At 50.6% G+C, this 20,190-nt stretch overlaps 3 protein-coding genes across 3 annotated transcripts; 2 read left to right on the forward strand and 1 right to left on the reverse strand.

Moving 5' to 3' along the window:
- Positions 1–13,212: 13,212 nt before the first annotated feature.
- On the forward strand, positions 13,213–15,796 carry VC83_00790 (uncharacterized protein; the record flags this gene model as incomplete). Its single annotated transcript, XM_024464477.1, has 2 exons — positions 13,213–14,052; positions 14,099–15,796. The coding sequence occupies 2 exons, from the start codon at positions 13,213–13,215 to the stop codon at positions 15,794–15,796; spliced, it is 2,538 nt and encodes an 845-aa protein (XP_024327596.1).
- A 1,057-nt stretch (positions 15,797–16,853) lies between these two features.
- VC83_00791 (uncharacterized protein) lies at positions 16,854–17,222 on the forward strand (the record flags this gene model as incomplete). The annotated part of the gene is made up of 1 exon (XM_024464478.1): positions 16,854–17,222. The coding sequence occupies one exon, from the start codon at positions 16,854–16,856 to the stop codon at positions 17,220–17,222; it is 369 nt and encodes a 122-aa protein (XP_024327595.1).
- A 1,300-nt stretch (positions 17,223–18,522) lies between these two features.
- VC83_00792 (uncharacterized protein) lies at positions 18,523–19,677 on the reverse strand. The gene is made up of 2 exons (XM_024464479.1): positions 19,211–19,677; positions 18,523–19,164 (listed from the first exon to the last, which is right to left on the reverse strand). Exons 1-2 carry the CDS (start codon positions 19,573–19,575, stop codon positions 18,561–18,563), a joined length of 969 nt encoding a protein of 322 aa, XP_024327598.1. The 5' UTR covers positions 19,576–19,677; the 3' UTR covers positions 18,523–18,560.
- Positions 19,678–20,190: the final 513 nt, after the last annotated feature.

A 20,190-nucleotide genomic window follows, 5' to 3' on the forward strand; every position in this document is an offset into this window, starting at 1 on the left:
ATTACATTCCTTTCAACATGCTCGCAATCACTGCTTTGGCCTCCTGTTACAGCTAAGTGCTAGTGCTATGGCTAGCGCTTACAGCTGCAACCTCACATGATGGATAACATTGGATATCATGGATATTATGTTATCCATGTTATCCACAGGGACCCATGGAATGTCATGTGATGGATAACATTGGATATCATGGATATTATGTTATCCATGTTATCCACGGGGATCCACAGAATATCAGGTGATGGATAACATTGGATATCATGGATATTATGTTATCCATGTTATCCATGGATATCCCTTTGGCATGACACCACTATATAAGTAGATAGTATTTCCTTAGATAGGAGCTTCGTGCTCAACTCAATGTAGTATTTTTTACAATACTGTAACATGTTACTTGGAAAGCCTTTGTGTCTAATCCCCTGCCTCCTCTGTCAAGTCAACCTTACGCAAGAAACCTCTGTGTCTTCTATCGTTTAGAAGTCAGCGTTACACCTCCTTGGCGGGCCTGGCCGCCTCGATGCCATTAGCAAATACCCGCCTTAGCTTGCCGCTGTTATAGTACATGTGGTATATAAAGTGTGTTACGCATATTCTGGGCGAGCTGGAATACTGTAGTCTTTTTTGGCTCAGTGGGATGTAGCGCGAGCATAACCATACATTATTACAGCTTCTAACGTCACTGTGTATTGGGGTACAGCATTCTTTTGCAAAATGTTCAGTATATAAATTAATTTGATGTCTCTACTATAGGGCAGAATTCCCACAGTTAGGGAACTGGTCCATTAGCTCAACAGCAGCTATTGTATTACTGCGCAAGTAAGTCTTTAAAGCCTCTATTCATTCAAGCCAACAGAAACTAATAATAAGTAGACACTGGTATTAATGTATGTTAACGTGTGGTAATCATATGTCCAGTGGTTGACATTACCTTGCATTAGATCATTCCACTTGCATTCTTAACAACACTTGCGGATTTATCACTTAATCTCGCAAACGCGGGAGATAACTGCAGTGCAATCTCAGAGTCAAACGTTTTCTACTGCTCTCAACTAAAGTACGCCTTTGTAAGGCGGCCCTCACGTGAGGGCACGTGAGGTGCCACGCTCTTACAGTGGACCTGGCGGGCTCGGTAAATTAGGGCCTACGGGTTCCTGTATATAAGGGGCTGGAGGCTCGGAGTGAGGCCTCCAGTCAATAGTCGCTGTATCAGCGTAGACCTATTGTGCTTCACACCAATATAACCCTTACTTCCTGCCTCCTGACCTGGTTCCCTGAACTCCCGTGACACCCTGGGCCCTACGCCTTTACAATTCTATTGACTCAACCTATATTCAGCCTACCAGATTAGGATGGCAAGCCAGGAAAAGAGGATTACCCGGGCGACCTCCAGAGGAGCGACACCCTCGTGTAACGCTGACTTCTAAACGACACAGAGGTTTCTTGCGTAAGGTTGACTTGACAGAGGAGGCAGGGGATTAGACACAAAGGCTTTCCAAGTAACACGTTACAGTATTGTAAAGAATACTATATTGAGTTGAGCACGAAGCTCCTATCTAAGGAAATACTATCTACTTATATAGTGGCATCGTGCCTCATGGGTAATCTGGATAGTTGGCGGATAGCTAGATATTCAGGATAGTTCATGGATAGCTCAACTATCCAATATCCACTAGTTTCTGCAACTATCCATTAGCCCCGTCACATGGCAGCCTACCCCGCTTCCCACTGTGACTCACACGTCACGTTACTAGGCCCTGGCCCTGTAACCATGACATCATGTTACTGTAGCCGTAACACCTCGACGGAACCAACAGAACCTGCCCCGAGGCCTATAGCACAGGAAGCTGACAGCCCAAGAGAGGAGATGGCCTCGAAGCTGGCTAGCCTCCGGAGACGAATAGATGAGGAAAAGGCCTACTTCAACACCATGGAAGAGGCCCTCCAAGTATTCCGACAGTCGCACGGTGAAGACTATAGCGCCTACCCCAAAGAAGTGAGGCTCTGCGGAAAGGCAGGCCCGGATACGAGAGGAAAGCCGGAAGAGGCGACACCAGGACAGCGAGGAAGAGTGGGAGAATCCTCCGGACGAGGAAGCCCAGGAAACAGCATCTACTCTGTCGACAGAGACGACGCCAGCCCACAGACTCTTCGGAAGGGTCAAGGACCCCAAGGTCTACAAGGGCGAGTCAGCTAGGGAGCTCAACGAATTCATGGCCTCAATCCGCGCCTCCTTCCGGTACCAGCCTAGGATGTTTCCGACCGAACAATCCAAGGTGGCCTTCGCAGCTCAATACCTCAAGGGCGACCCTATGAAGGAATGGGACAACCGCTGCGCCTCCCAGGATGAGGGCTTCGCAGACCCCTTGGATATCGCTGGGTTCGAGGAGTTCCTCCGCGACCTCCACGTTGACCCAGCCAACCGACAGCGTATTGCGGCCCTTAAGTATAACGGTGCCCACCAGCGCAAGGGACAGGGTATCCGTAAGTTCGTCACGTACCTTGAGGAATTGGAACGGGAAATGGAACCATATACCGAGTCCCAAAGGACCACCCACCTCCTGATGAAGATCCACCCAGATATGAGGCAGTGGCTCCTTGAGGGAGGGTACGCCGAGCATTCCTCCACCCACAGGGAGGCTGTCGTCAATATCCTAGCGATGCTGGAAATGACCAACCGTTGGGTCACAGAGAAGGCTCCTACCTCAGACAAGCCTAAGGAGGGAAGAAGCTCCCCTCGGGGCAACTTCCCGAACCGAAGGGGCAGTTTCAGCAGCACCCGGGGATCTCGGTCCACCACCCCAGGAGAGAGAACCCTTCCCTGGAACAGACGCCGGAATCTAGACCAGCCTACAACAAGATGGCAGACACCTACCCAGAGCAGGGGCCCAAGGCCAGCTCCAAGCGGGAGCTGCTACAACTGTGGCAAGGCAGGCCATTTCGCGAAGGAATGCCATAGCCAGGGCCAATATACAGGCCTTGGGGTGAGGAAACTGGATATCCAGAAGGAGGAGTGACTCCCAGCTGGAGCTCCACGACTTACGCCTAGAAAAAGGATGGAAATCGACGTGGAGCTACAGGTAGGGCCGACCTGGCACAAGGCCAAGGCCCTCCTCGATTCAGGGTCAGACGCATCGATGATCCACCCTCTTTTTGCGAAGGACGTAGCCTCGAGTGCCGAGACAAAGGCCCACCCCGAGTGAAGGCTGTCGACGGCAAAGAAGTCGTCATATACGGGACAGCAACCACAAAAGTTAGGGCCCAGGACCACTTTCGAAGGGAGTCGACCATCAACCAGACGCTCCTTTCCATGGACACCCCAGGGGTGGATATTATCCTTGGAATGGACTGGATTGTACAGGTCAACCCCCAGATTGATTGGCGTACCCAGATCTGGCGCCACCCCTTCGATATAGCGAAGGCAGTAGTTGCGGATATAGAGGGCCTAGATGAAGGCGACGCCACCTTTGTCCTGGCCCTGACCTCAGAAGAAGCATCGTCCACCCAGTGCCCAAGAGAGTACGAGGAGTACGCTGATGTCTTCTCCGAGGAGCGGGCAGAAGACCTACCCGAACTAGGTAGGAAGACCCATGGTATCGATACTGGAACCCAGGAACTACCCTACGGTCCAGTATACAACCTTTCCGAGATGGAACTGGCCACGCTCCGCGAATACCTCCAATCGAGCGAGACGAAGGGCTGGATCCAACGGAGCGTGAGCCCAGCAGGTGTGCCTATTCTGTTTGTCCAGAAGAAGGACGGCAGCCTACGCCTTTGCGTAGACTACAGGGGTCTGAATAACATCACAGTGAAGAATAGACACCCATTGCCATTGATCACGGAGACCCTAGATAGACTCCAGGGAGCGAGGAGCTTCACCAAGCTCGACATCCGGTATGCCTACCATAGGATCCGTATTCGCCCAGGCGACGAGTGGAAGACTGCCTTCCGTACTCGCTACGGACACTTTGAGTACAAAGTGATGCCTTTTGGCTTGGCCAACGCGCCTGCCAAGTTCCAAGCCTATATGAACAAGACTCTTAAAGGGCTCGTAGACACTATATGTGTCGTATACCTAGACGATATCCTTATTTACTCTCAGAGAGAGGAGGATCACACCAACCACGTACGGGAGGTGTTAGGACGCCTACGTGAGGCAAACCTATACGTGAAGCTCTCGAAGTGCGAGTTCAATACCAAGAAGGTAATATCGTCACAACAGAAGGGGTTGCCATGGAGAGCGACCGGGTTGCTGCGATAGCTGAGTGGCCTATACCAAGGACCCACCGAGAGGTCCAGGTATTCCTCGGCTTCGCCAACTTCTACCGGCACTTTATTGAGCAATACTCCTCTGTTGTGGCCCCATTGACTGGCCTCATGAAGGGGGCCAAGGCAGGCCAACAGGACCCTTTGTCTGGGGCGTAGAACAGCAGGGCGCGTTCGACCGCTTGAAGGAAGCCTTCACTACAGCCCCAACGCTGGTCCACTTTGATCCAAGCCGCAGAATCAGGCTGGAGACGGACTCCTCTGGCTTTGGCCTTGCTGGAAACCTGTCCCAGTTTGTAGACCAGCTCGAAGGAAAGGGCGTATGGCACCCAGTCACATTCTACAGCAAGAAGCTGGAACCGGCCGAATTGAACTACGAGGTCCATGACCAGGAGCTCCTGGCGATCGTGAGATCCTTCGAACAGTGGAGGCATTACCTAGAGGGTAGCCAACACCCAGTTGAGGTCCTGACGGACCACAACAACCTGAAATATTTTATGGAAACCACCACCCTCACAAGGAGGCAAGCGCGGTGGGCGCAGGCGTTGTCAGCCTACGATTTCCACATATCCTATCGGGCTGGAAAGACGAATCCCACAGACGGGCCGTCGAAAATACCAGACTACGAGGAAGAGAAGGGTAGCCAAAACGTTATGTTGCCTACCCTTCAGAGCAAGCTCCAGAAAGCCATACAGGCAGGAGAAGCCCCGCAGATCAGGCGGGTAGTGGCTGACCTACAAGAAGTAGGCGTCACATCGGGCGAAGACTGGAATAAGGACACCAAGAGTCCAGGTCTCGTTGTCCCTCGAGTCATGGTAGCAGCTATGGCTCAGGGAGAGAGCGCCTATAGCGCCACGACCGAACCCTTGGCGGACTTGATCAAAACCCTTCAGGCGGCTGACGAGCTTGCTGTTCACAGGGCCAAGGACGTGGGGTCGGCGCGAGCGAAGTGCTCTTCAGGCTGGAGAGTAGACGATGCAGGCATCCTACGCTTCAAGGGAGCGGCCTACGTGCCTCCTAATCAGGCAGTACGTATGGAAATCTTCAAGATTTGTCATGACGACCCCTTAGCTGGACACTTTGGGTACAAGAAGACCCAAGAGTTGATCCGATGCAAATACTACTGGCCTGGCTTAGACCAGGAGACCAGAGAGTACGTACGGGGCTGCGATTGTTGCCAACGTATCAAGCCCATACGGCACAGGCCATACGGCGAAATGCAGGCATTGAAGATGCTCTCAAAGCCTTTTGAATCCATAAGTATGGACTTCATCACAGACCTACCCCCAAGCATAGAGACAGGCCAAGCCAAGGCCTCAGACTCAATTCTGGTTATAGTAGACCGCTACACCAAGGTATCCAAGTATATACCGTGTAGAAAGGCCATTACAGCCCCAGAGCTGTCGCGCCTTTTCCTTGTGTACTGGGTTAAGGACTTTGGAATACCGGCCGAGATCATAACGGACAGGGGCAGCGTGTTCACGTGCCACTTCTGGTCGGCTTTCTGTTTCCACCTCAAAGTACGGCGTAACCTGTCTACAGCCTTCGACCCTCAATCCGACGGCCAGACCGAAAGGCAGAACCAGAATATTGAGGCTTACCTATGGATCCACTGTAACCAGCACCAGGACAATTGGGTGGAGCTCCTTCACTTTGCGGAGCTCACCTACAATAACGCCTTCCACGACTCCATCCAGATGTCGCCCAACCAAGCCCGGTACGGTATCAATATCAACCTATGGCAAGGGATCGAGGACCCCTCAAGAAGGGAGGTGCCAGTTGCAAAAGACCGAGTAAAAGTAATCCTCGAACTCAGGAAGGAGCTCGAGGAAGCATGGAAGCAGACGAAGGAAGCCCAAATAAGAGGCTACAACAAGCTGCACAAGCCAATGCAGTACATGGTAGGAGAAAAGGTGTGGCTATCAGCCAAGAATATCAGGACCACCCAACCAAGCAAGAAGCTCGGCCACCGGTGGCTGGGACTGTACAAGATTCTACAGAGGATCGGGAAGCAGGCGTATCAGCTGAGGCTCCCACTCTCCCTACTCGAGAGGTACCGGGAAGGCGTCGAGAAGGCTGATCCTCCACCAGATCCAGAGATCGTGGATGGGGAAGAAGAATACAAGGTCGAGGCAGTCCTAGACCACAGGACTGTGCGGAGGGGTAGAGGAATCCGAGAGGAATACCTGATTAGGTGGGCAGGCTACACTGCAGCTGACGATCAGTGGGTTCCAAAGCTTGACGTAGGACTACCGTTAATCAAGGCATATCACAAGGAACAGACGCAGAAGGCAATGTAGTGTATTGTCCTGAACTAAGGGAAAAAACAACGCGTCAAGTTCCGAAGGAGAAGGGCTCACAGACCCAGAAGAAATGCGCGCGTCAGACAAGGGGGCGACGACGGGGGCAGGGCGTGGATTGAAGCGCCACTGGTCTGGACGCACAAACAAATGCTCAAAAAGAGCACGATCGTGATCCGCAGGCGTAGGCAGGAAAATAGGTCCTACCGACAAGGGCGTGGAGGGCAGGACAGGCCTCACTCGAGCTACCCACAGGGTCAGCAAAACGTCCAGGAAGGATGGGAATCACAAACCTACGACAAACTTCAGGGCGGCGACGTGGGCGTTGAGGCCAACCTGGTAGGCGTCTAGAGCTGCATCAGTAGCAGCGTGGAACGTAGCAGCAGCAGCCTTGAGAGCCTTGGTCTTGGCCTGATCCAGCTCAGCAAGGGTCTCAGTGTGGTGAAGAAGGGCTTGGCGTGGGTCGTTGAGGTTGCGGACGACGGGGCCCCCAGACTCAGGGAGAGGCACAACAGGTTCCTTGTGGAAGGATGTAGCAGCTCTCTTACCCTTATTCTTGACCTTCGGGGTGCGAGGCTCCTTGCCCTTATCAGCGGTAGTGAACTTGCGTTGGGCAAAGAGGAGGGAGGCCAGAGCCTCACGGGTGGCGACCGAATCATCTTCCAGCCCAGTGTCCTCATCACCAGCGCAACAGTTCAAATAGGCATCAGCCTTGAGCTGCAGGGCAGTGAGGGCATCCTTCTGATCAGGACCGACCTGCCTGCTTGTCAGCATATCCCACTAAGAAGGAAAAGGAGGCCTACCGGAACGCAGCGGTGGTTTCCTTGGAGACAGTCGCCGCACTTGTCCAAGCCAACAGGGACCCAGCAGATCTGTCCAGGATAGTTGTAATAGGTGACCAAACACTTGACGCAGCAGTCGCGGGAGCCTGCACGAAGGGGACCAACAGACTCTGGAACTGGGCGGCGCGCAGAAAGCTTCCACCCCAGCGCCGTACGCATCTCCTTGGCGGCCAACTGAGCAGCGACCTCCTCCTCCTCTGGAGCGTCCTCAACTGAAGGTGATCGGTAGGGACGCACGGTGCGAGGGCGAGAGGTGGACGCAACGGAAGCAGGACCGAAGGGAGTAGGGGTGGCAGGTGACTCCAACTCGGGAGACCCAGACATCTGGGCGGAAGAGCGCTTGAGAGGGGTGGCGACAGGCGCCACTGTCTTCTTGGGCTGCTTGCATGGAGCCATGATTGACGGAACTAATCCACAGATCAGTCCCTGAAGACGAAGGACGGAAGGGAGGTAAATACCTTGCGAAGAGGGAGTAAGCCTTGAAGCAAACCTTGGAAGAGGATCAAAAGGAAGAAGCCAAGAACCCAGAAGAACGGGCACTTGGTGTGAGGTTGTGTGAGGAAAGTAGGAAGTTGGGTAGGAAGTGGGAGTTAAGCGCGACGCCCACAACAACTGGGGGTGGCCGCGGCACAACAACAAGGGGGGTCACGGGACCCCCCTGACAGGCGCGAGTTCGATAACAACAACCCACCCTACGCGCGAGCAAACAAGCCAAACAAGCCCAAACAAGGGCGCAATCAGCCCTGATCTCTATGCCTGGAATTGGGGGCAATTCCCTAGAAGGGGGAGGTAATTGTAAGGCGGCCCTCACGTGAGGGCACGTGAGGTGCCACGCTCTTACAGTGGACCTGGCGGGCTCGGTAAATTAGGGCCTACGGGTTCCTGTATATAAGGGGATGGAGGCTCGGAGTGAGGCCTCCAGTCAATAGTCGCTGTATCAGCGTAGACCTATTGTGCTTCACACCAATATAACCCTTACTTCCTGCCTCCTGACCTGGTTCCCTAAACTCCTGTGACACCCTGGGCCCTACGCCTTTACACCTTAACTCATCAAACTATATTCTCTACTAATACATTTGGAGGAGCCACCATAGATGGATTAGACTTCGACTTCGAGACAGTCGCATCCAATATGCCACCCTTTGCAAACTAGCTCCGCAGCCTAATGGATCAAAATTCCACTTCAACAGGCAAGAAATGGCTTTTAACTGCTGCGCCACAATGCCCATACCCTATTGCAGCAGACGACCCTATGCTTAATGGAACCATCTTCTTTGGCGCTATCTAGATCCAATTTGACAACAATTACTGTGGTCTCTAATCCTTTGTTGTTGGCGCTAAGACGCAGAATAACTTCAACTTCAACACCTAGGGCAACTAGGCTAATATGGTGTCTAAGAATCCTAATGTCAAGGTGTTTCTGGGTGTTGCTAGTTCACCTACTGTTACGATGGTCATAGAGGTCATGATGCCAGTCCAGGAAAAGTAATCTAGATTGAATCTAAAGAGAAGAAGAAGAAGAAGAAAGAAGGAAGGTGAGTGTAATGGTGGGTGCACCAGATGTGAGAATCTAGCCACCCAAGGAAGGGATGATTTTACTAAGACAACACACTGTCTTAGGAAACAGAGCCAAAGGGTTGTAGCTTAGACTATTCCACAACACAGCAATCAGGTGTGTGATGTAGTGAAGTGGTTCAGACAAGTTGCAACAAATGTTGAGTCTGGGAACTCAGGGGTAAGTCAGAGGTTAACACCTCACTGACTTTTCAGAAACAAGGAGTAACAAGATGAATGCTTGGAAGCTTGGAAAAGACGTGGAAGTATGTGATAGTCGATTTACTGTATTGCCTGCTTGCCCTTTCTTAAGGAAAGGGCAATCCTATTTATGCTAAAGGAGTGTAGTTCTCTCATTTTCCATGACTTTCCATGACTAACCAGGCTTGGTAAATGTATTAGAAATCAAGTGCGACCCACAACTAGCTTGCTAATCATGTAGTGAACGTAAGAGAATCCCATAGAACCATCTCTTGGGTTCCTAGCCTATAGGAAGTGAAAAGGAGGTCCAAGGTCAGAGTACCTATAGATAAATTATGTCATAACTTAACCAATCTTGTGGGTAACTAAGGAGCGATGACGTGTAATGAATCATAGAGGGTTGTAGAAGCTTCTAGAGCTATCGTTCATGTTCCTAGGCCTCTAGTTGGTAGAGATATGCCATGTGGTAGTATTGGCCCACCCCCTTAAGAAGGAGATTTTCTTAATAACTTGTTCAATGAGTGTTCAAATGATATGCCGTGATGTATGTAGCATAAACAGATGTAGTAAAAGAGTTTGCAGCAATCGTTGAGTAGTATTGCTTCTGTTGTTGGTGTGATAAGCCAAGATATGTATGGTGACTTGTAGGTTTGAGGAGGAGATTTCTAAGTTTGCTCTTGAGTTTGATAGCAAACTGAGTGCAACGAATGTCAGTATGACACTACTTCCTACACGAAAACACCAACGGAGTCATGGCCACCACGTAGGCTATGTTTAGCAGCTAGAAAGGATTTTGCAAGGAAATCTGCTATATGTTTAGCGACATTAACGAGGTCAAGACCATAGAAGACCATATGTACACCCTAAGACAGACAGGGAGCACCCTCACATATGCCACAGAGTTCTAAAGATATGGGACCTAGACTAAGTGGGACACAAGCGCGCCTATTAGCCACCATCGCCATGGACTAAAGAGTCACGTCTACATAGAGCTCGCATAGATGAAAATGCAACTAACAGATATGATTTCGTTAATTGAACATACGATCTGGATTGACAACTTGTTGTATGAGTTCTAGAAGGAGCAAAGAAACTATTATAGCCTAAAGAAGAGCTGTAAGTACTAAGGAAACAAAGGCTGCAAACAAGATAACCACCTATAGGATAACTGTTAGTCGGATCCTATGGAACTCAATGCCACTTTCAAGCCTGCTAGCAACCCCCATGACTCTAACAAGGAGCGACAACTTAAGGAACGGCTGTGCTTCAACTACAACAAACCTAGACCCATGGTGCAAAACTACAAGCAACTAAAAGAAGGGAACAGCAGATGAAAGGATGGCAAACAGCTTAGATTATCAGGGTACGAACAACATCACCATTAAGGACAGATATGCCTTACCCTTGATAAACGAATTACATGACCAGTTTTAAGGAGCTAAGATATTCACAAAACTAGACCTAAGAGGCGCCTATAACTTAATCTGAATAAAGAAGGGAGATGAGTGGAAAACAGCATTCTGCACCTACTATGGTTTATTTGAATATTTAGTTATGCCTTTTAGACTAACAAACACACTAGCATCTATGTAGAGGCTCATGAATAAGCCCTCTATGAATACCTAGACGTATTCATCATTGTCTACTTAGACGACATTTAGTCTCAACTCTAAAGACCTAACAGAACATATAAACCACGTTAAAAAGGTAGTACAAAAGTTGAAGGAATATAACCTACTCCTTAAGCTAGAGAAATGCGAATTCTATAAGAATCAAGTTGAATTCTTAGGTTACATCATCAGAACGCATAGCATAAAGATAGACTAAGCAAAGGTCATGGCAGGTTAGAATAGCTAACACCAACCATAGTTAAAGAAGTACAAGCCTTCTTAGGCTACATTCGACCCTACAAAGAAGATTATCCTTAAGACGGACTCCTCTGATTTCGCGATTAGAGCATGTCTAAGTCAACTAGACAAAGACAGAAAGCTCAACCTAGTCGCATATTACTCTAGAAAACTGTCACATATAGAGCTTAACTATGACATTCATGACAAGGAACTAATAGCCATTGTCGTTGCCTTTAAGTAATGGCGAGTATATCTTGAAGGATCGACCTACCCTATATAGGTATAGACGGATCATAAGAATCTCATATACTTCACCACAACCAAGATTTTAAACCGTAGACAAGTCCAATAGGCAGAGACACTCGTAGCCTACAACTTCACGATTACATATCGCAAGGGCTCTAAGAATGCAAGAGCCGATGCTCTTAGTAGACAGACCGACTACATTGGCCTAAAAGAAGAAAGACCTAGAGTCTAGAGTCATATTAAAGAAAACAGATGTAGGAATGCAATATAACGAGTTGCTAGCCACGATTGCCACTGTGGAGGACTCGGAGTTGGAAGAAAGACTAAAGAAAGCTTATGTAACGGATGAATGCGCAAAGCGAGTCTTAATTAAGGTCGAAGCTGACTTCGCCATCGATGAACAAGGATGGCGGGATAAATACACACTGTATGTTTACAAAATCCTTGCCTCTAACGAGACGATGCTGTAGTCCGATGTTATACAGTTGTGAGGCAGTGCGTGCGTATGGCAAAGTCCAACACTTCGGAATTTTGATATGTGATCATGACAGTGTATTGATGTATGTGATGTTGATTAATTGATTGAGGCAAGAGAGCTGCTCTACGGAATCTCTACGTGTGGAGGTGCTGGCTAGTCGAGTTCACTCAACCACGTCGTGCGGGCTCAATACCCAGAACCTCCAGAGTTCCTCAGATCAACTCGAAGCAAGGGACTTCTGTCTCCAAGGGGTTTCAAGCCTACCTAGGTGTTCTTATGACAATAAGACTCAACCTAGTATTAGGTCAGCAACGAGTACGAATGGACAGAATGACTCCAGAGATAGAAGAGTACCCGTAATACCCATAATACATATGAGTTGGCAGTAGCACAGACGTATATACAGGAAAGAATTTACCGTGGTGAAAGAAGTACAGGTTCCATAATTCTGAGGCAGCTGGCCGCTTCCGAGACAAGTATTACAGGTCATCAAGATCAACTCTTTCAAAAGTGGACTGTGGCTGATAATAAATTCCACGTGATAGATAGCACTCAGATCATCTGTCTGTTCCGAAAAGGAAAATAGGGCGGACTCAACCTAGTACCTAGGTTGAGTCTTATTGTCATAAGAACACCTGAAACCCGCCCTATTTTCCTTTTCGGAACAGACAGATGATCTGAGTGCTATCTATCACGTGGAATTTATTATCAGCCACAGTCCACTTTTGAAAGAGTTGATCTTGATGACCTGTAATACTTGTCTCGGAAGCGGCCAGCTGCCTCAGAATTATGGAACCTGTACTTCTTTCACCACGGTAAATTCTTTCCTGTATATACGTCTGTGCTACTGCCAACTCATATGTATTATGGGTATTACGGGTACTCTTCTATCTCTGGAGTCATTCTGTCCATTCGTACTCGTTGCTGACCTAATATCTCGAGATCGTTAACAGCGGGACAGGGCTTCCAAGACATGTCAATCCTCCACAACGGAGCCAAGCTATTTGCTAGTACGTACCGCCGATGCTTCTATAGGCGACGAGACAGTGTCATCCAAGGTTCCCCGCAACTCTGTGCCGTTGAAGTATGCGCCGTCGCGAAGTCATAGACCGAGCCACCCCAAGCATTTGAAGCTTGAAGGACCGGATCGCGCTTACGGTAATCTTACTTTGGAAGGAGCTCAACGTTATCCTTGGCAGCTTGCACGAAAGTGTTCCTGACACCGCAATTTCACAAACCATGCAGCCTCTCAATGCTGTCAATAACGCCGAGTAAGCCCGCCTTTGTGACCGCCGTGGAGTGGGCCGTGGGCGCGCCGGCGCGTCTTGTAGCTTATATCGCGCTAAAATAACCCGAGGTTTGTGACATGGATTTAAAATCTCATGTGAACAACACCTGTGGGATACCAGGTGATAAAGGGAGAGGATCCCGCAACGAGAGTTGAAAACCATAGCCACAGGCCATTTCGAAAAGCGATGGTGCAAATTGCTCTCCGACGCTGGTGGGCTCTTGCTCTCCTTTTGCTGATCAACGCCGTACCGTATATCCAAGGACAGCAGTCGCCTTCGTGGGCCCAATATATCATATCACCTCAGAGCCTCACTGTTTTACCTTTAGCGATCCTAGAAGGCCGCACTGTTGGCGATGTTACCAACCCAAGTGCCTTGCTCACCAGTGGCGGTGATGTGACAACGCTGAAGAGAGCTGCCCCAGTAGCTCCCCCTTCGTGGCCGAAGGGCACGACAGCAGACGCTTCAAGCTTTCGCCCGGAAAACACAAATAACGGCCAGCCGCGGACGTATACTCCTAGCAATGCTATTGATGGAAACGGGGCGACCTTCTGGAACGACGACACAGTCAGTGCTTATTCTGATATCTTAACACTGACAATACCAACTGCGACTACTCTATCCGGCATAACAATTCTGTCAAGCTTGGACGGCGTTCCGGTGAAATTTACAGTAGAGGCTCTTCAGGGTGGCTCATGGGGGGCAGTTGCCACTGTCAGCGACAACGCCGTAGTCTTGATCCAGGTCCCATTCGCTGAGCCCGTTAATGCGGAAGGGATCCGTATTACCGTAACTCAGGCTCAGGCGACTGGCCAGGGAGAATACACGAGGATTGCAGAAGTCTGGCCTGGTATAGTTCCTGGGCAAGTGGCCCCTGCGGTTGTTCTTGACTTTGGGAAAGTGGTTGTTGGAAAGCTCTCTATCAACTTTGCTGGCGCGTCAACCAATAACCCCGGCATACGATTGGCATTTTCGGAGACAACACAGTACTTGACGGACCTGAGCGATTTTTCGCGGTCGAACAATGTTAGTTTGGAGGCCCAATTTGAAGCATGCTGTACTGACTTTGTAGGGGGATACCATTACACCTGGATCGGACCAGATTGCTGTCAAGTCTGATCCATATACCTGGACCGACAATCACGGGTGTGAGGATGGCACGAAGGTATGCGCTGATGGCTTGCACGGCTTCAGATATGTCAAAATCTACCTTGACGCGCTTGCAGCCGATGCTCCAAATACCCAAGCTTCTGGATCCGTGTCTATCGATTCAATCTCGCTTGCATTCTCAGCGTATCTAGGGACGGAAGACACTTACTCGGGCAATTTTGAGTGCTCGGATGCTGCGCTGAACGAGTTTTGGTACGCCGCGGTTTATACTAACGACCTGTGCACTGATACATTCCGACTTGAAGACACAGAGCCGAGGAATGCTGGGAGTCCCACCCTTGTTGGCAAGGAAGTGCTTTTCGACGGGGCCAAGCGTGACCGTGACCCCTATGTTGGAGATTTAGCTGTCGCCGCCAGAACGTTGTATCTCACACATAACTTTAGCATTGCAGCTGAGAACGTCTTGGCAGATTTGGCGGATCACCAAAGGAGCGACGGCTGGATCCCTCCAGCATCCATCAACAACTACCAGCTTCAACTGTTGGATTACCCCCTCCACTGGGTGACCTGTACCTACGATCTGATTGTATACACATCGAGCGATGCTTACGCAGCAAAATACTATCCAACAATTACAAAGGTGCTAGACAACTTCTACCCTTCCATGACAGACAGCGCTACAGGCCTCATCAACAAACCAGATGACTCGCCATATGGAGACTATGCCTTTCTCAATCGCCATGGCTTGATCACGTACTACAACGCACTCTACGTCCAAGCACTCAGAAATGCCGCCAGCATCGCAACCTTTTATAACCACCCCGATGACGCCAAGCGCTGGGCGGAGCGTGCCCAAACCGTCTCCGACGCGATCAACGTCCACCTCTGGGACGCCAGCGTAGGCGCCTATTTCGACTCCTCCAAAACAACCAATCACGGCCAAGATGGTAACGGCCTCGCAGTCCTGAATGGAATCGCCGACAGCACTCGATCAGCCTCGGCCCTCAAGTACTGGGCCTCCCTCGCCCTCCCCTACGGCAACCCCTTCTTCGACTCGGATGTCATCGGCGGCGGTTTTTCCAAGCGCGTGTACGCATTCATCTCATACTTCGAGCTACAAGCGCGTTTTGCCTCCGGAGCAGGCGACTCGGCCATCGAAGAGATTAAGCGCCTGTACGGGTGGATGGCGACGCACGACCCAAAGAGCACGTTCTGGGAGGGCATCGGCACCGATGGCTCGATGTACGAGGCGGGGTTCACGAGCGCGACACACGGCTGGAGCACAGGCATCGTGCCTCTGATGTCTAACTACGTGTTGGGGATTATGCCGACGGCGCCTGCGTTCGCGGAGTGGACTGTCAAGCCGATGCTTGTTGGTGGGATTACGTGGGCGAAGGGACAGGTGGACACGCCGCATGGGCCGTTGATGGTGGATTGGACGGCGGAGAATGCGAGTACGCAGTTCCAGATTACGGTTACGGTGCCGAAGGGCACGAAGGGGACTGTGTCGGTGCCGGTGACCAGTGAAAAGGTGATGGTGGCTGTAAATTCAAAGCTGGTGTATGCGGTGGGAAGGAGGGCATTTAACCCGAAGTATAAGGATGGCCACGTTACGGTGCAACTTGAATATGGGAAGCACGTTATTACGGCGTCGAAGTAGTTCGGAGAGTACATATGGATTGGATAAATATACAGTATATTGTAAATTCGACGGGCCACGTCACGTTCACTTGTGTTGTAAACCCGCTATGGATATAGAATGGGGGGCGGTCTTGGAAATTTGTTTTTGGGTGCCTTGGGCCTGGTTTCGCTATGGAAGAAAGGAGGCAAAGCAAACTTATCTCCATCATGCTTAGAGCATCCATATATTTACTACATAGACCCTAAAATGGATCAAAAAATCAGTTAACACTTTATGGCTATTTAAACGTTGCACGTCGCCCTGTCAGGCCATGTCGCGGACACCATTCAAGCCATACTGGAGGCCTGTCGCAGGGCCTATATTGGGAGACCCAACGGACCCTTACTCATGGGCGTTCTTTGCTGTAGCACAGATCGGCGACCGCCGCCGTCCCGTTGCCGAGCCGACAATAACAATGGGGAGATGGCGCTACGAGGATACCCCCCCTCACTGCGGCATGTCATCGCATCATTACCATCTTCTCAGACCAAGCAAATCACCGTGCCATCCGCGCCATCCGCGCCGATCTTGCCCTCGCTTCTGGGTATTATGTGAGACATGGTAACCGCGAGTCCAGCCCACGCTGGTGGAGCCATATTTTCTCGCGTCTTGTTGCAAGACCCAGCTCGGTTTCTTACCATGCACTCGTCTAATCGGCTTATTACAATGGCGTTTCTCAACGGGGAGCATGTCAGCTTGGAACAACTAAACAATCTTCCTGTAGAGGCTATTTCGGCTGTCCTCAGCGCGCCTAACATGGCTAAAGTCACGTCCATCCAGCATTTGTATCGACAGAGTTCAAGGCACGCCAGCCCAACTTGCACGCGCACTATCACAGGTAGAGAGGCTTCGTAAGCTCTACTTCCTTCAGAGTCCAATCCGGGAAAGTGATGCGCTAAGCGGGCAGCTGTTTGTGGAGCTGGCGGCGTATCCTCAGATATTACAACGCACGACTGCCATGTTTGCGGGCGCCTTTTCAACTGCCCAACGTATGAGGTCCTAGCTCCCAAGTGCCCCAGCGGCTAATAGGGTCCAGATGGCGCCCCTTGACAACTTTCCCGTCCAGCAAATACTCGTATTAGACCAAATATATAAGACGCAGGATCGTATCTACATCCACCTAGGCGATGCACTCCTTAAGCCAGAGCGCTTTGCCACCGGCTTCTTAATCTATATACAATCACTATTAACATCATCGGACGAATATACAATCCAGCCACTGAATCTCTTCAGCTTCTCTAGCTCCCCAGCGTTTCTTGACGGCGATCCAGAAACCGCAGCCGAGATCAGCCCAATTCTTGCCGAAAGCTTTACTGTGCCTGAAGATATGCCTCGAGGCAAAAACAGCAACAGCCCATATCGTCGGCGCTGGGCAGAGATGCGCGACTTGGACCCCGCCGGCTAGACGGTCATAATGTCGCTGGAAACCTCCCGTGCCCTACGACGACCTTATGAATGCCACTAACGTATAGTGGTCGACCCACCTCCTTCAATATCGCCGGGCCCGAAAGAACTCGAAGTAGTTGGGCTAAAAGAATTTTTGGATGCCACGGGAGCTAAGGTGGCCCATGACGTTATCGATCGCCGCATACAGAAATTTTGTGAGAGAATTGTAGCCAGAAACCCTTACGAAGGACCTCTATTTCTCAAAGACCATATATCAGTGTTATCCCAAGAAGATGCGGCGGAAATGCTTCTAGGCTTTCTTGAGGACACTGTAGAAGTAAGGAATATTCTGAGCGCGGCAATGGGCGAGGACTTCGAAGGCGAGTCTCCCCTAGTTTGACTACCTTGCAATTGCAGAAGATATACTTAACTTATCCTGCAGAAGGAAACTAGTATACGGAGATTCCCAGGGGTTACGTTGATGCTAGCTAGACGGACGGTAGAGTCTCTATGCATATGATATTAGTAGGTTGCTGTTAGAATGAGTCGTATGCTCGGCCACATGTTTTAAAAAGGTTCGCCAGCCTCTGGCCTACCTAACTAATGGGTGAGACGGATGTTGAGTCCTACGGTTTTCGCTAAATTACTGTGTTTGAGCGAAATGAAAGTGAGTAGGAAGGTATGAGTGGCCTATCCGAGAGGTACGACAGAGCGGGTCATGCTGCTTTGTTGTGAAAGAGTTGTAAAAGCAAAACGGCAGGAGGGCAAGGACGGCACGGACAGCTATGCACGGTATCTAGACAGCTCAGGTGCCCATGTACCAGTCAGTGAAGAGGTATTAAGTGCTGGGTTTTGTAGCAGGCGGCTCACTACACTCTTCTCCAACATCCTCAGGCTCCTAGGTCGTAGTCGAGAGTGCTGTGTCCGTCATTTTGCCGTGGGAGGCATGTATTTTGCGATAGCCATCTCGGAAAGGCTGTCCATGTTCCGCAGCTCAACACCTGCGCGAGTTTTGTTTGGCCAAACGCGATGGCATCGCTTCATAGCCTGATTGTGCCCTCTTTCACCCAATCGTAGACACCGTAGTGGGCAGTATGGATACAAGATAGGAAGAGCGACATAAACTCAATCAAAGCGGATCAGGTCGCGTCCACTGATCTAATTAATCGCTTCATTCACTATCTCCGCTGTCTCCCTCGCTTGTTCTCCAACTGCCCTCACTCCCCCCTCCCAAATCTCCACTTCCTCCCTCCCTCCGGGTCCCCACGCCGAAAAAACCACCTTCATCCATCTCCTCCCTCCCCCCCTTCCCACCGCCACCCGACACGCCAACTGATTAGTCCACACCAACCCCAAACTAGGCGTCTTCATCCCCCCTCCTCCCAATACTCTCCATCCCCCACCCCGTAAAAAACCGCATCTGCCCATCCAGCGTCAGCCTCTCTCTGCGCCCCTGACTCTCTGCCCACGAGCCCCGCGGACCCTCTCCCACACTCAGCGGCGCAAACCGATCAGCAACCTGATTCGACACTACAACTGCAACGCCCTCACTCCTCGCGGCCCCTCTCAGCAGCGCACCCAGCCCCACCAGCTCTGCCGTCCTGAGCGCCATATTCGCGCCATGCGCCGCACCGCCGTCGCCGCTGCGTTCGAACTCAGCTCGAAAATTTGCGGCAACGGAGTCAATCACTACCAGCCCGACGTTGTGGCGGCGGATGGCGAGGGGTAGCTGGAATCGTAGGATGTGGTCTTGGGTCTCGAGGTCGCGGGCGTGGATGGTAAGGATGCGCGAGAGGGAGGTTTCAGCTAGGATGGGGTGTGCGGCGCGGAGCTGGGCGAGGCGGGTGGTTGGGAGGGAAGATTCGGTGGTGATATATATTGCGGAGCGGTTGAGGCCGTGAGGGGATGGGAGCTGCACTGCAAGGAGGAGCAGGAGTAGGAGTTGGGTTTTGCCAGAGCCACTGCTGGGGTTAGTTGTGGTGCCAATTGATGGAGGCGAGGTGGTACCTTTCGCCAGTTATCTCAGTGATGTATCCTGCTGGGAAGCCTCCGCTCAGGAGACCATCGAGGCTCGGATCGAGGGTGCTGATAGCATCCCACTTCTTCGAAATCTGGTTCCCCGTACCTCGGAGCGAGGAGAGCGCCGTCTCTGGGTCGTCGCCTGTGAGGCCAAGATCACGCTGGAGCGCCCTGAGGACGTGGGTGCAGAGTCGCTTGACATCTTCGACAGGTATATTTGCGCGCTTGGCGAGGGCGGCGGGGTCGAGCGCTAGAAGGTCGGTTGTGCTGACGCCCTGCCTCTCGAGTGAGGGGAGGAGGTGGGCATATGGCGCTGTAGGAAAGGCGGGGAGAATGGACGAGAGGTCGGTCATGGAGGCATTGAGAGGTAGGAGGGCGTGATGTGCTATCGCGGCTGTGGCTGTGCCGACGACTCGACATGGTCAAACCGCGACGAGGCGGCGCGTGAGCACGTGATCGATTTTGTTTTGTTTTGCGCTAAACTACATTAGTGGGATTTGAGCTTCGAGCTACGGTCTTTACAAGTAATATTTGCTCTTGCAGAAGCGCAATAGTTCGAAACGTCTCTAGCTTGGCTGTGGTTTGTTATGAATGTAATAAATACTCCCTATCAAAAAATAGTGTTAGACTTGAGGTTTAATGTCTAATAAAAAATTATCAGTTTTTCCATTATTGTGTGAAAATGAAAATATAGGTGCCGACAAAACTTATCATCAGGAACTATGTACGTACAACAGGAGTGTTCTAAAGAAACTGCTTCAAAATAGCCGAGATGATATTTCCCATCTGCTTAAATGCTGGTATCAATTATCATAACGATCCCATCTCAGACTTTTGTTAAACAAAAATATTTATACATCGTATATTTCGCTGTCTCATTGATTCCAAAAGTCGAGCCATCAATATTTTTTTTATTGTTAGGTGCCCAGAGACGTCCGGAGAAGCTTCATATTCACCACCAGACCGGG

The sequence above is a fragment of the Pseudogymnoascus destructans genome, assembly GCF_001641265.1.
Source record: "Pseudogymnoascus destructans isolate 20631-21 unplaced genomic scaffold scaffold_2, whole genome shotgun sequence".
Lineage (NCBI taxonomy): Eukaryota > Fungi > Ascomycota > Leotiomycetes > Thelebolales > Thelebolaceae > Pseudogymnoascus > Pseudogymnoascus destructans.

Bases quoted from the DNA above. Each gene is read 5' to 3' on its own strand.
- VC83_00792 (XM_024464479.1), bottom strand. From the start codon at position 19,575: ATGACCGACCTCTCGTCCATTCTCCCCGCCTTTCCTACAGCGCCATAT. The intron at 19,165-19,210 runs GTACCACCTCGC...TAACCCCAGCAG, and splicing joins ACTGAGATAACTGGCGAAAG to TGGCTCTGGCAAAACCCAAC.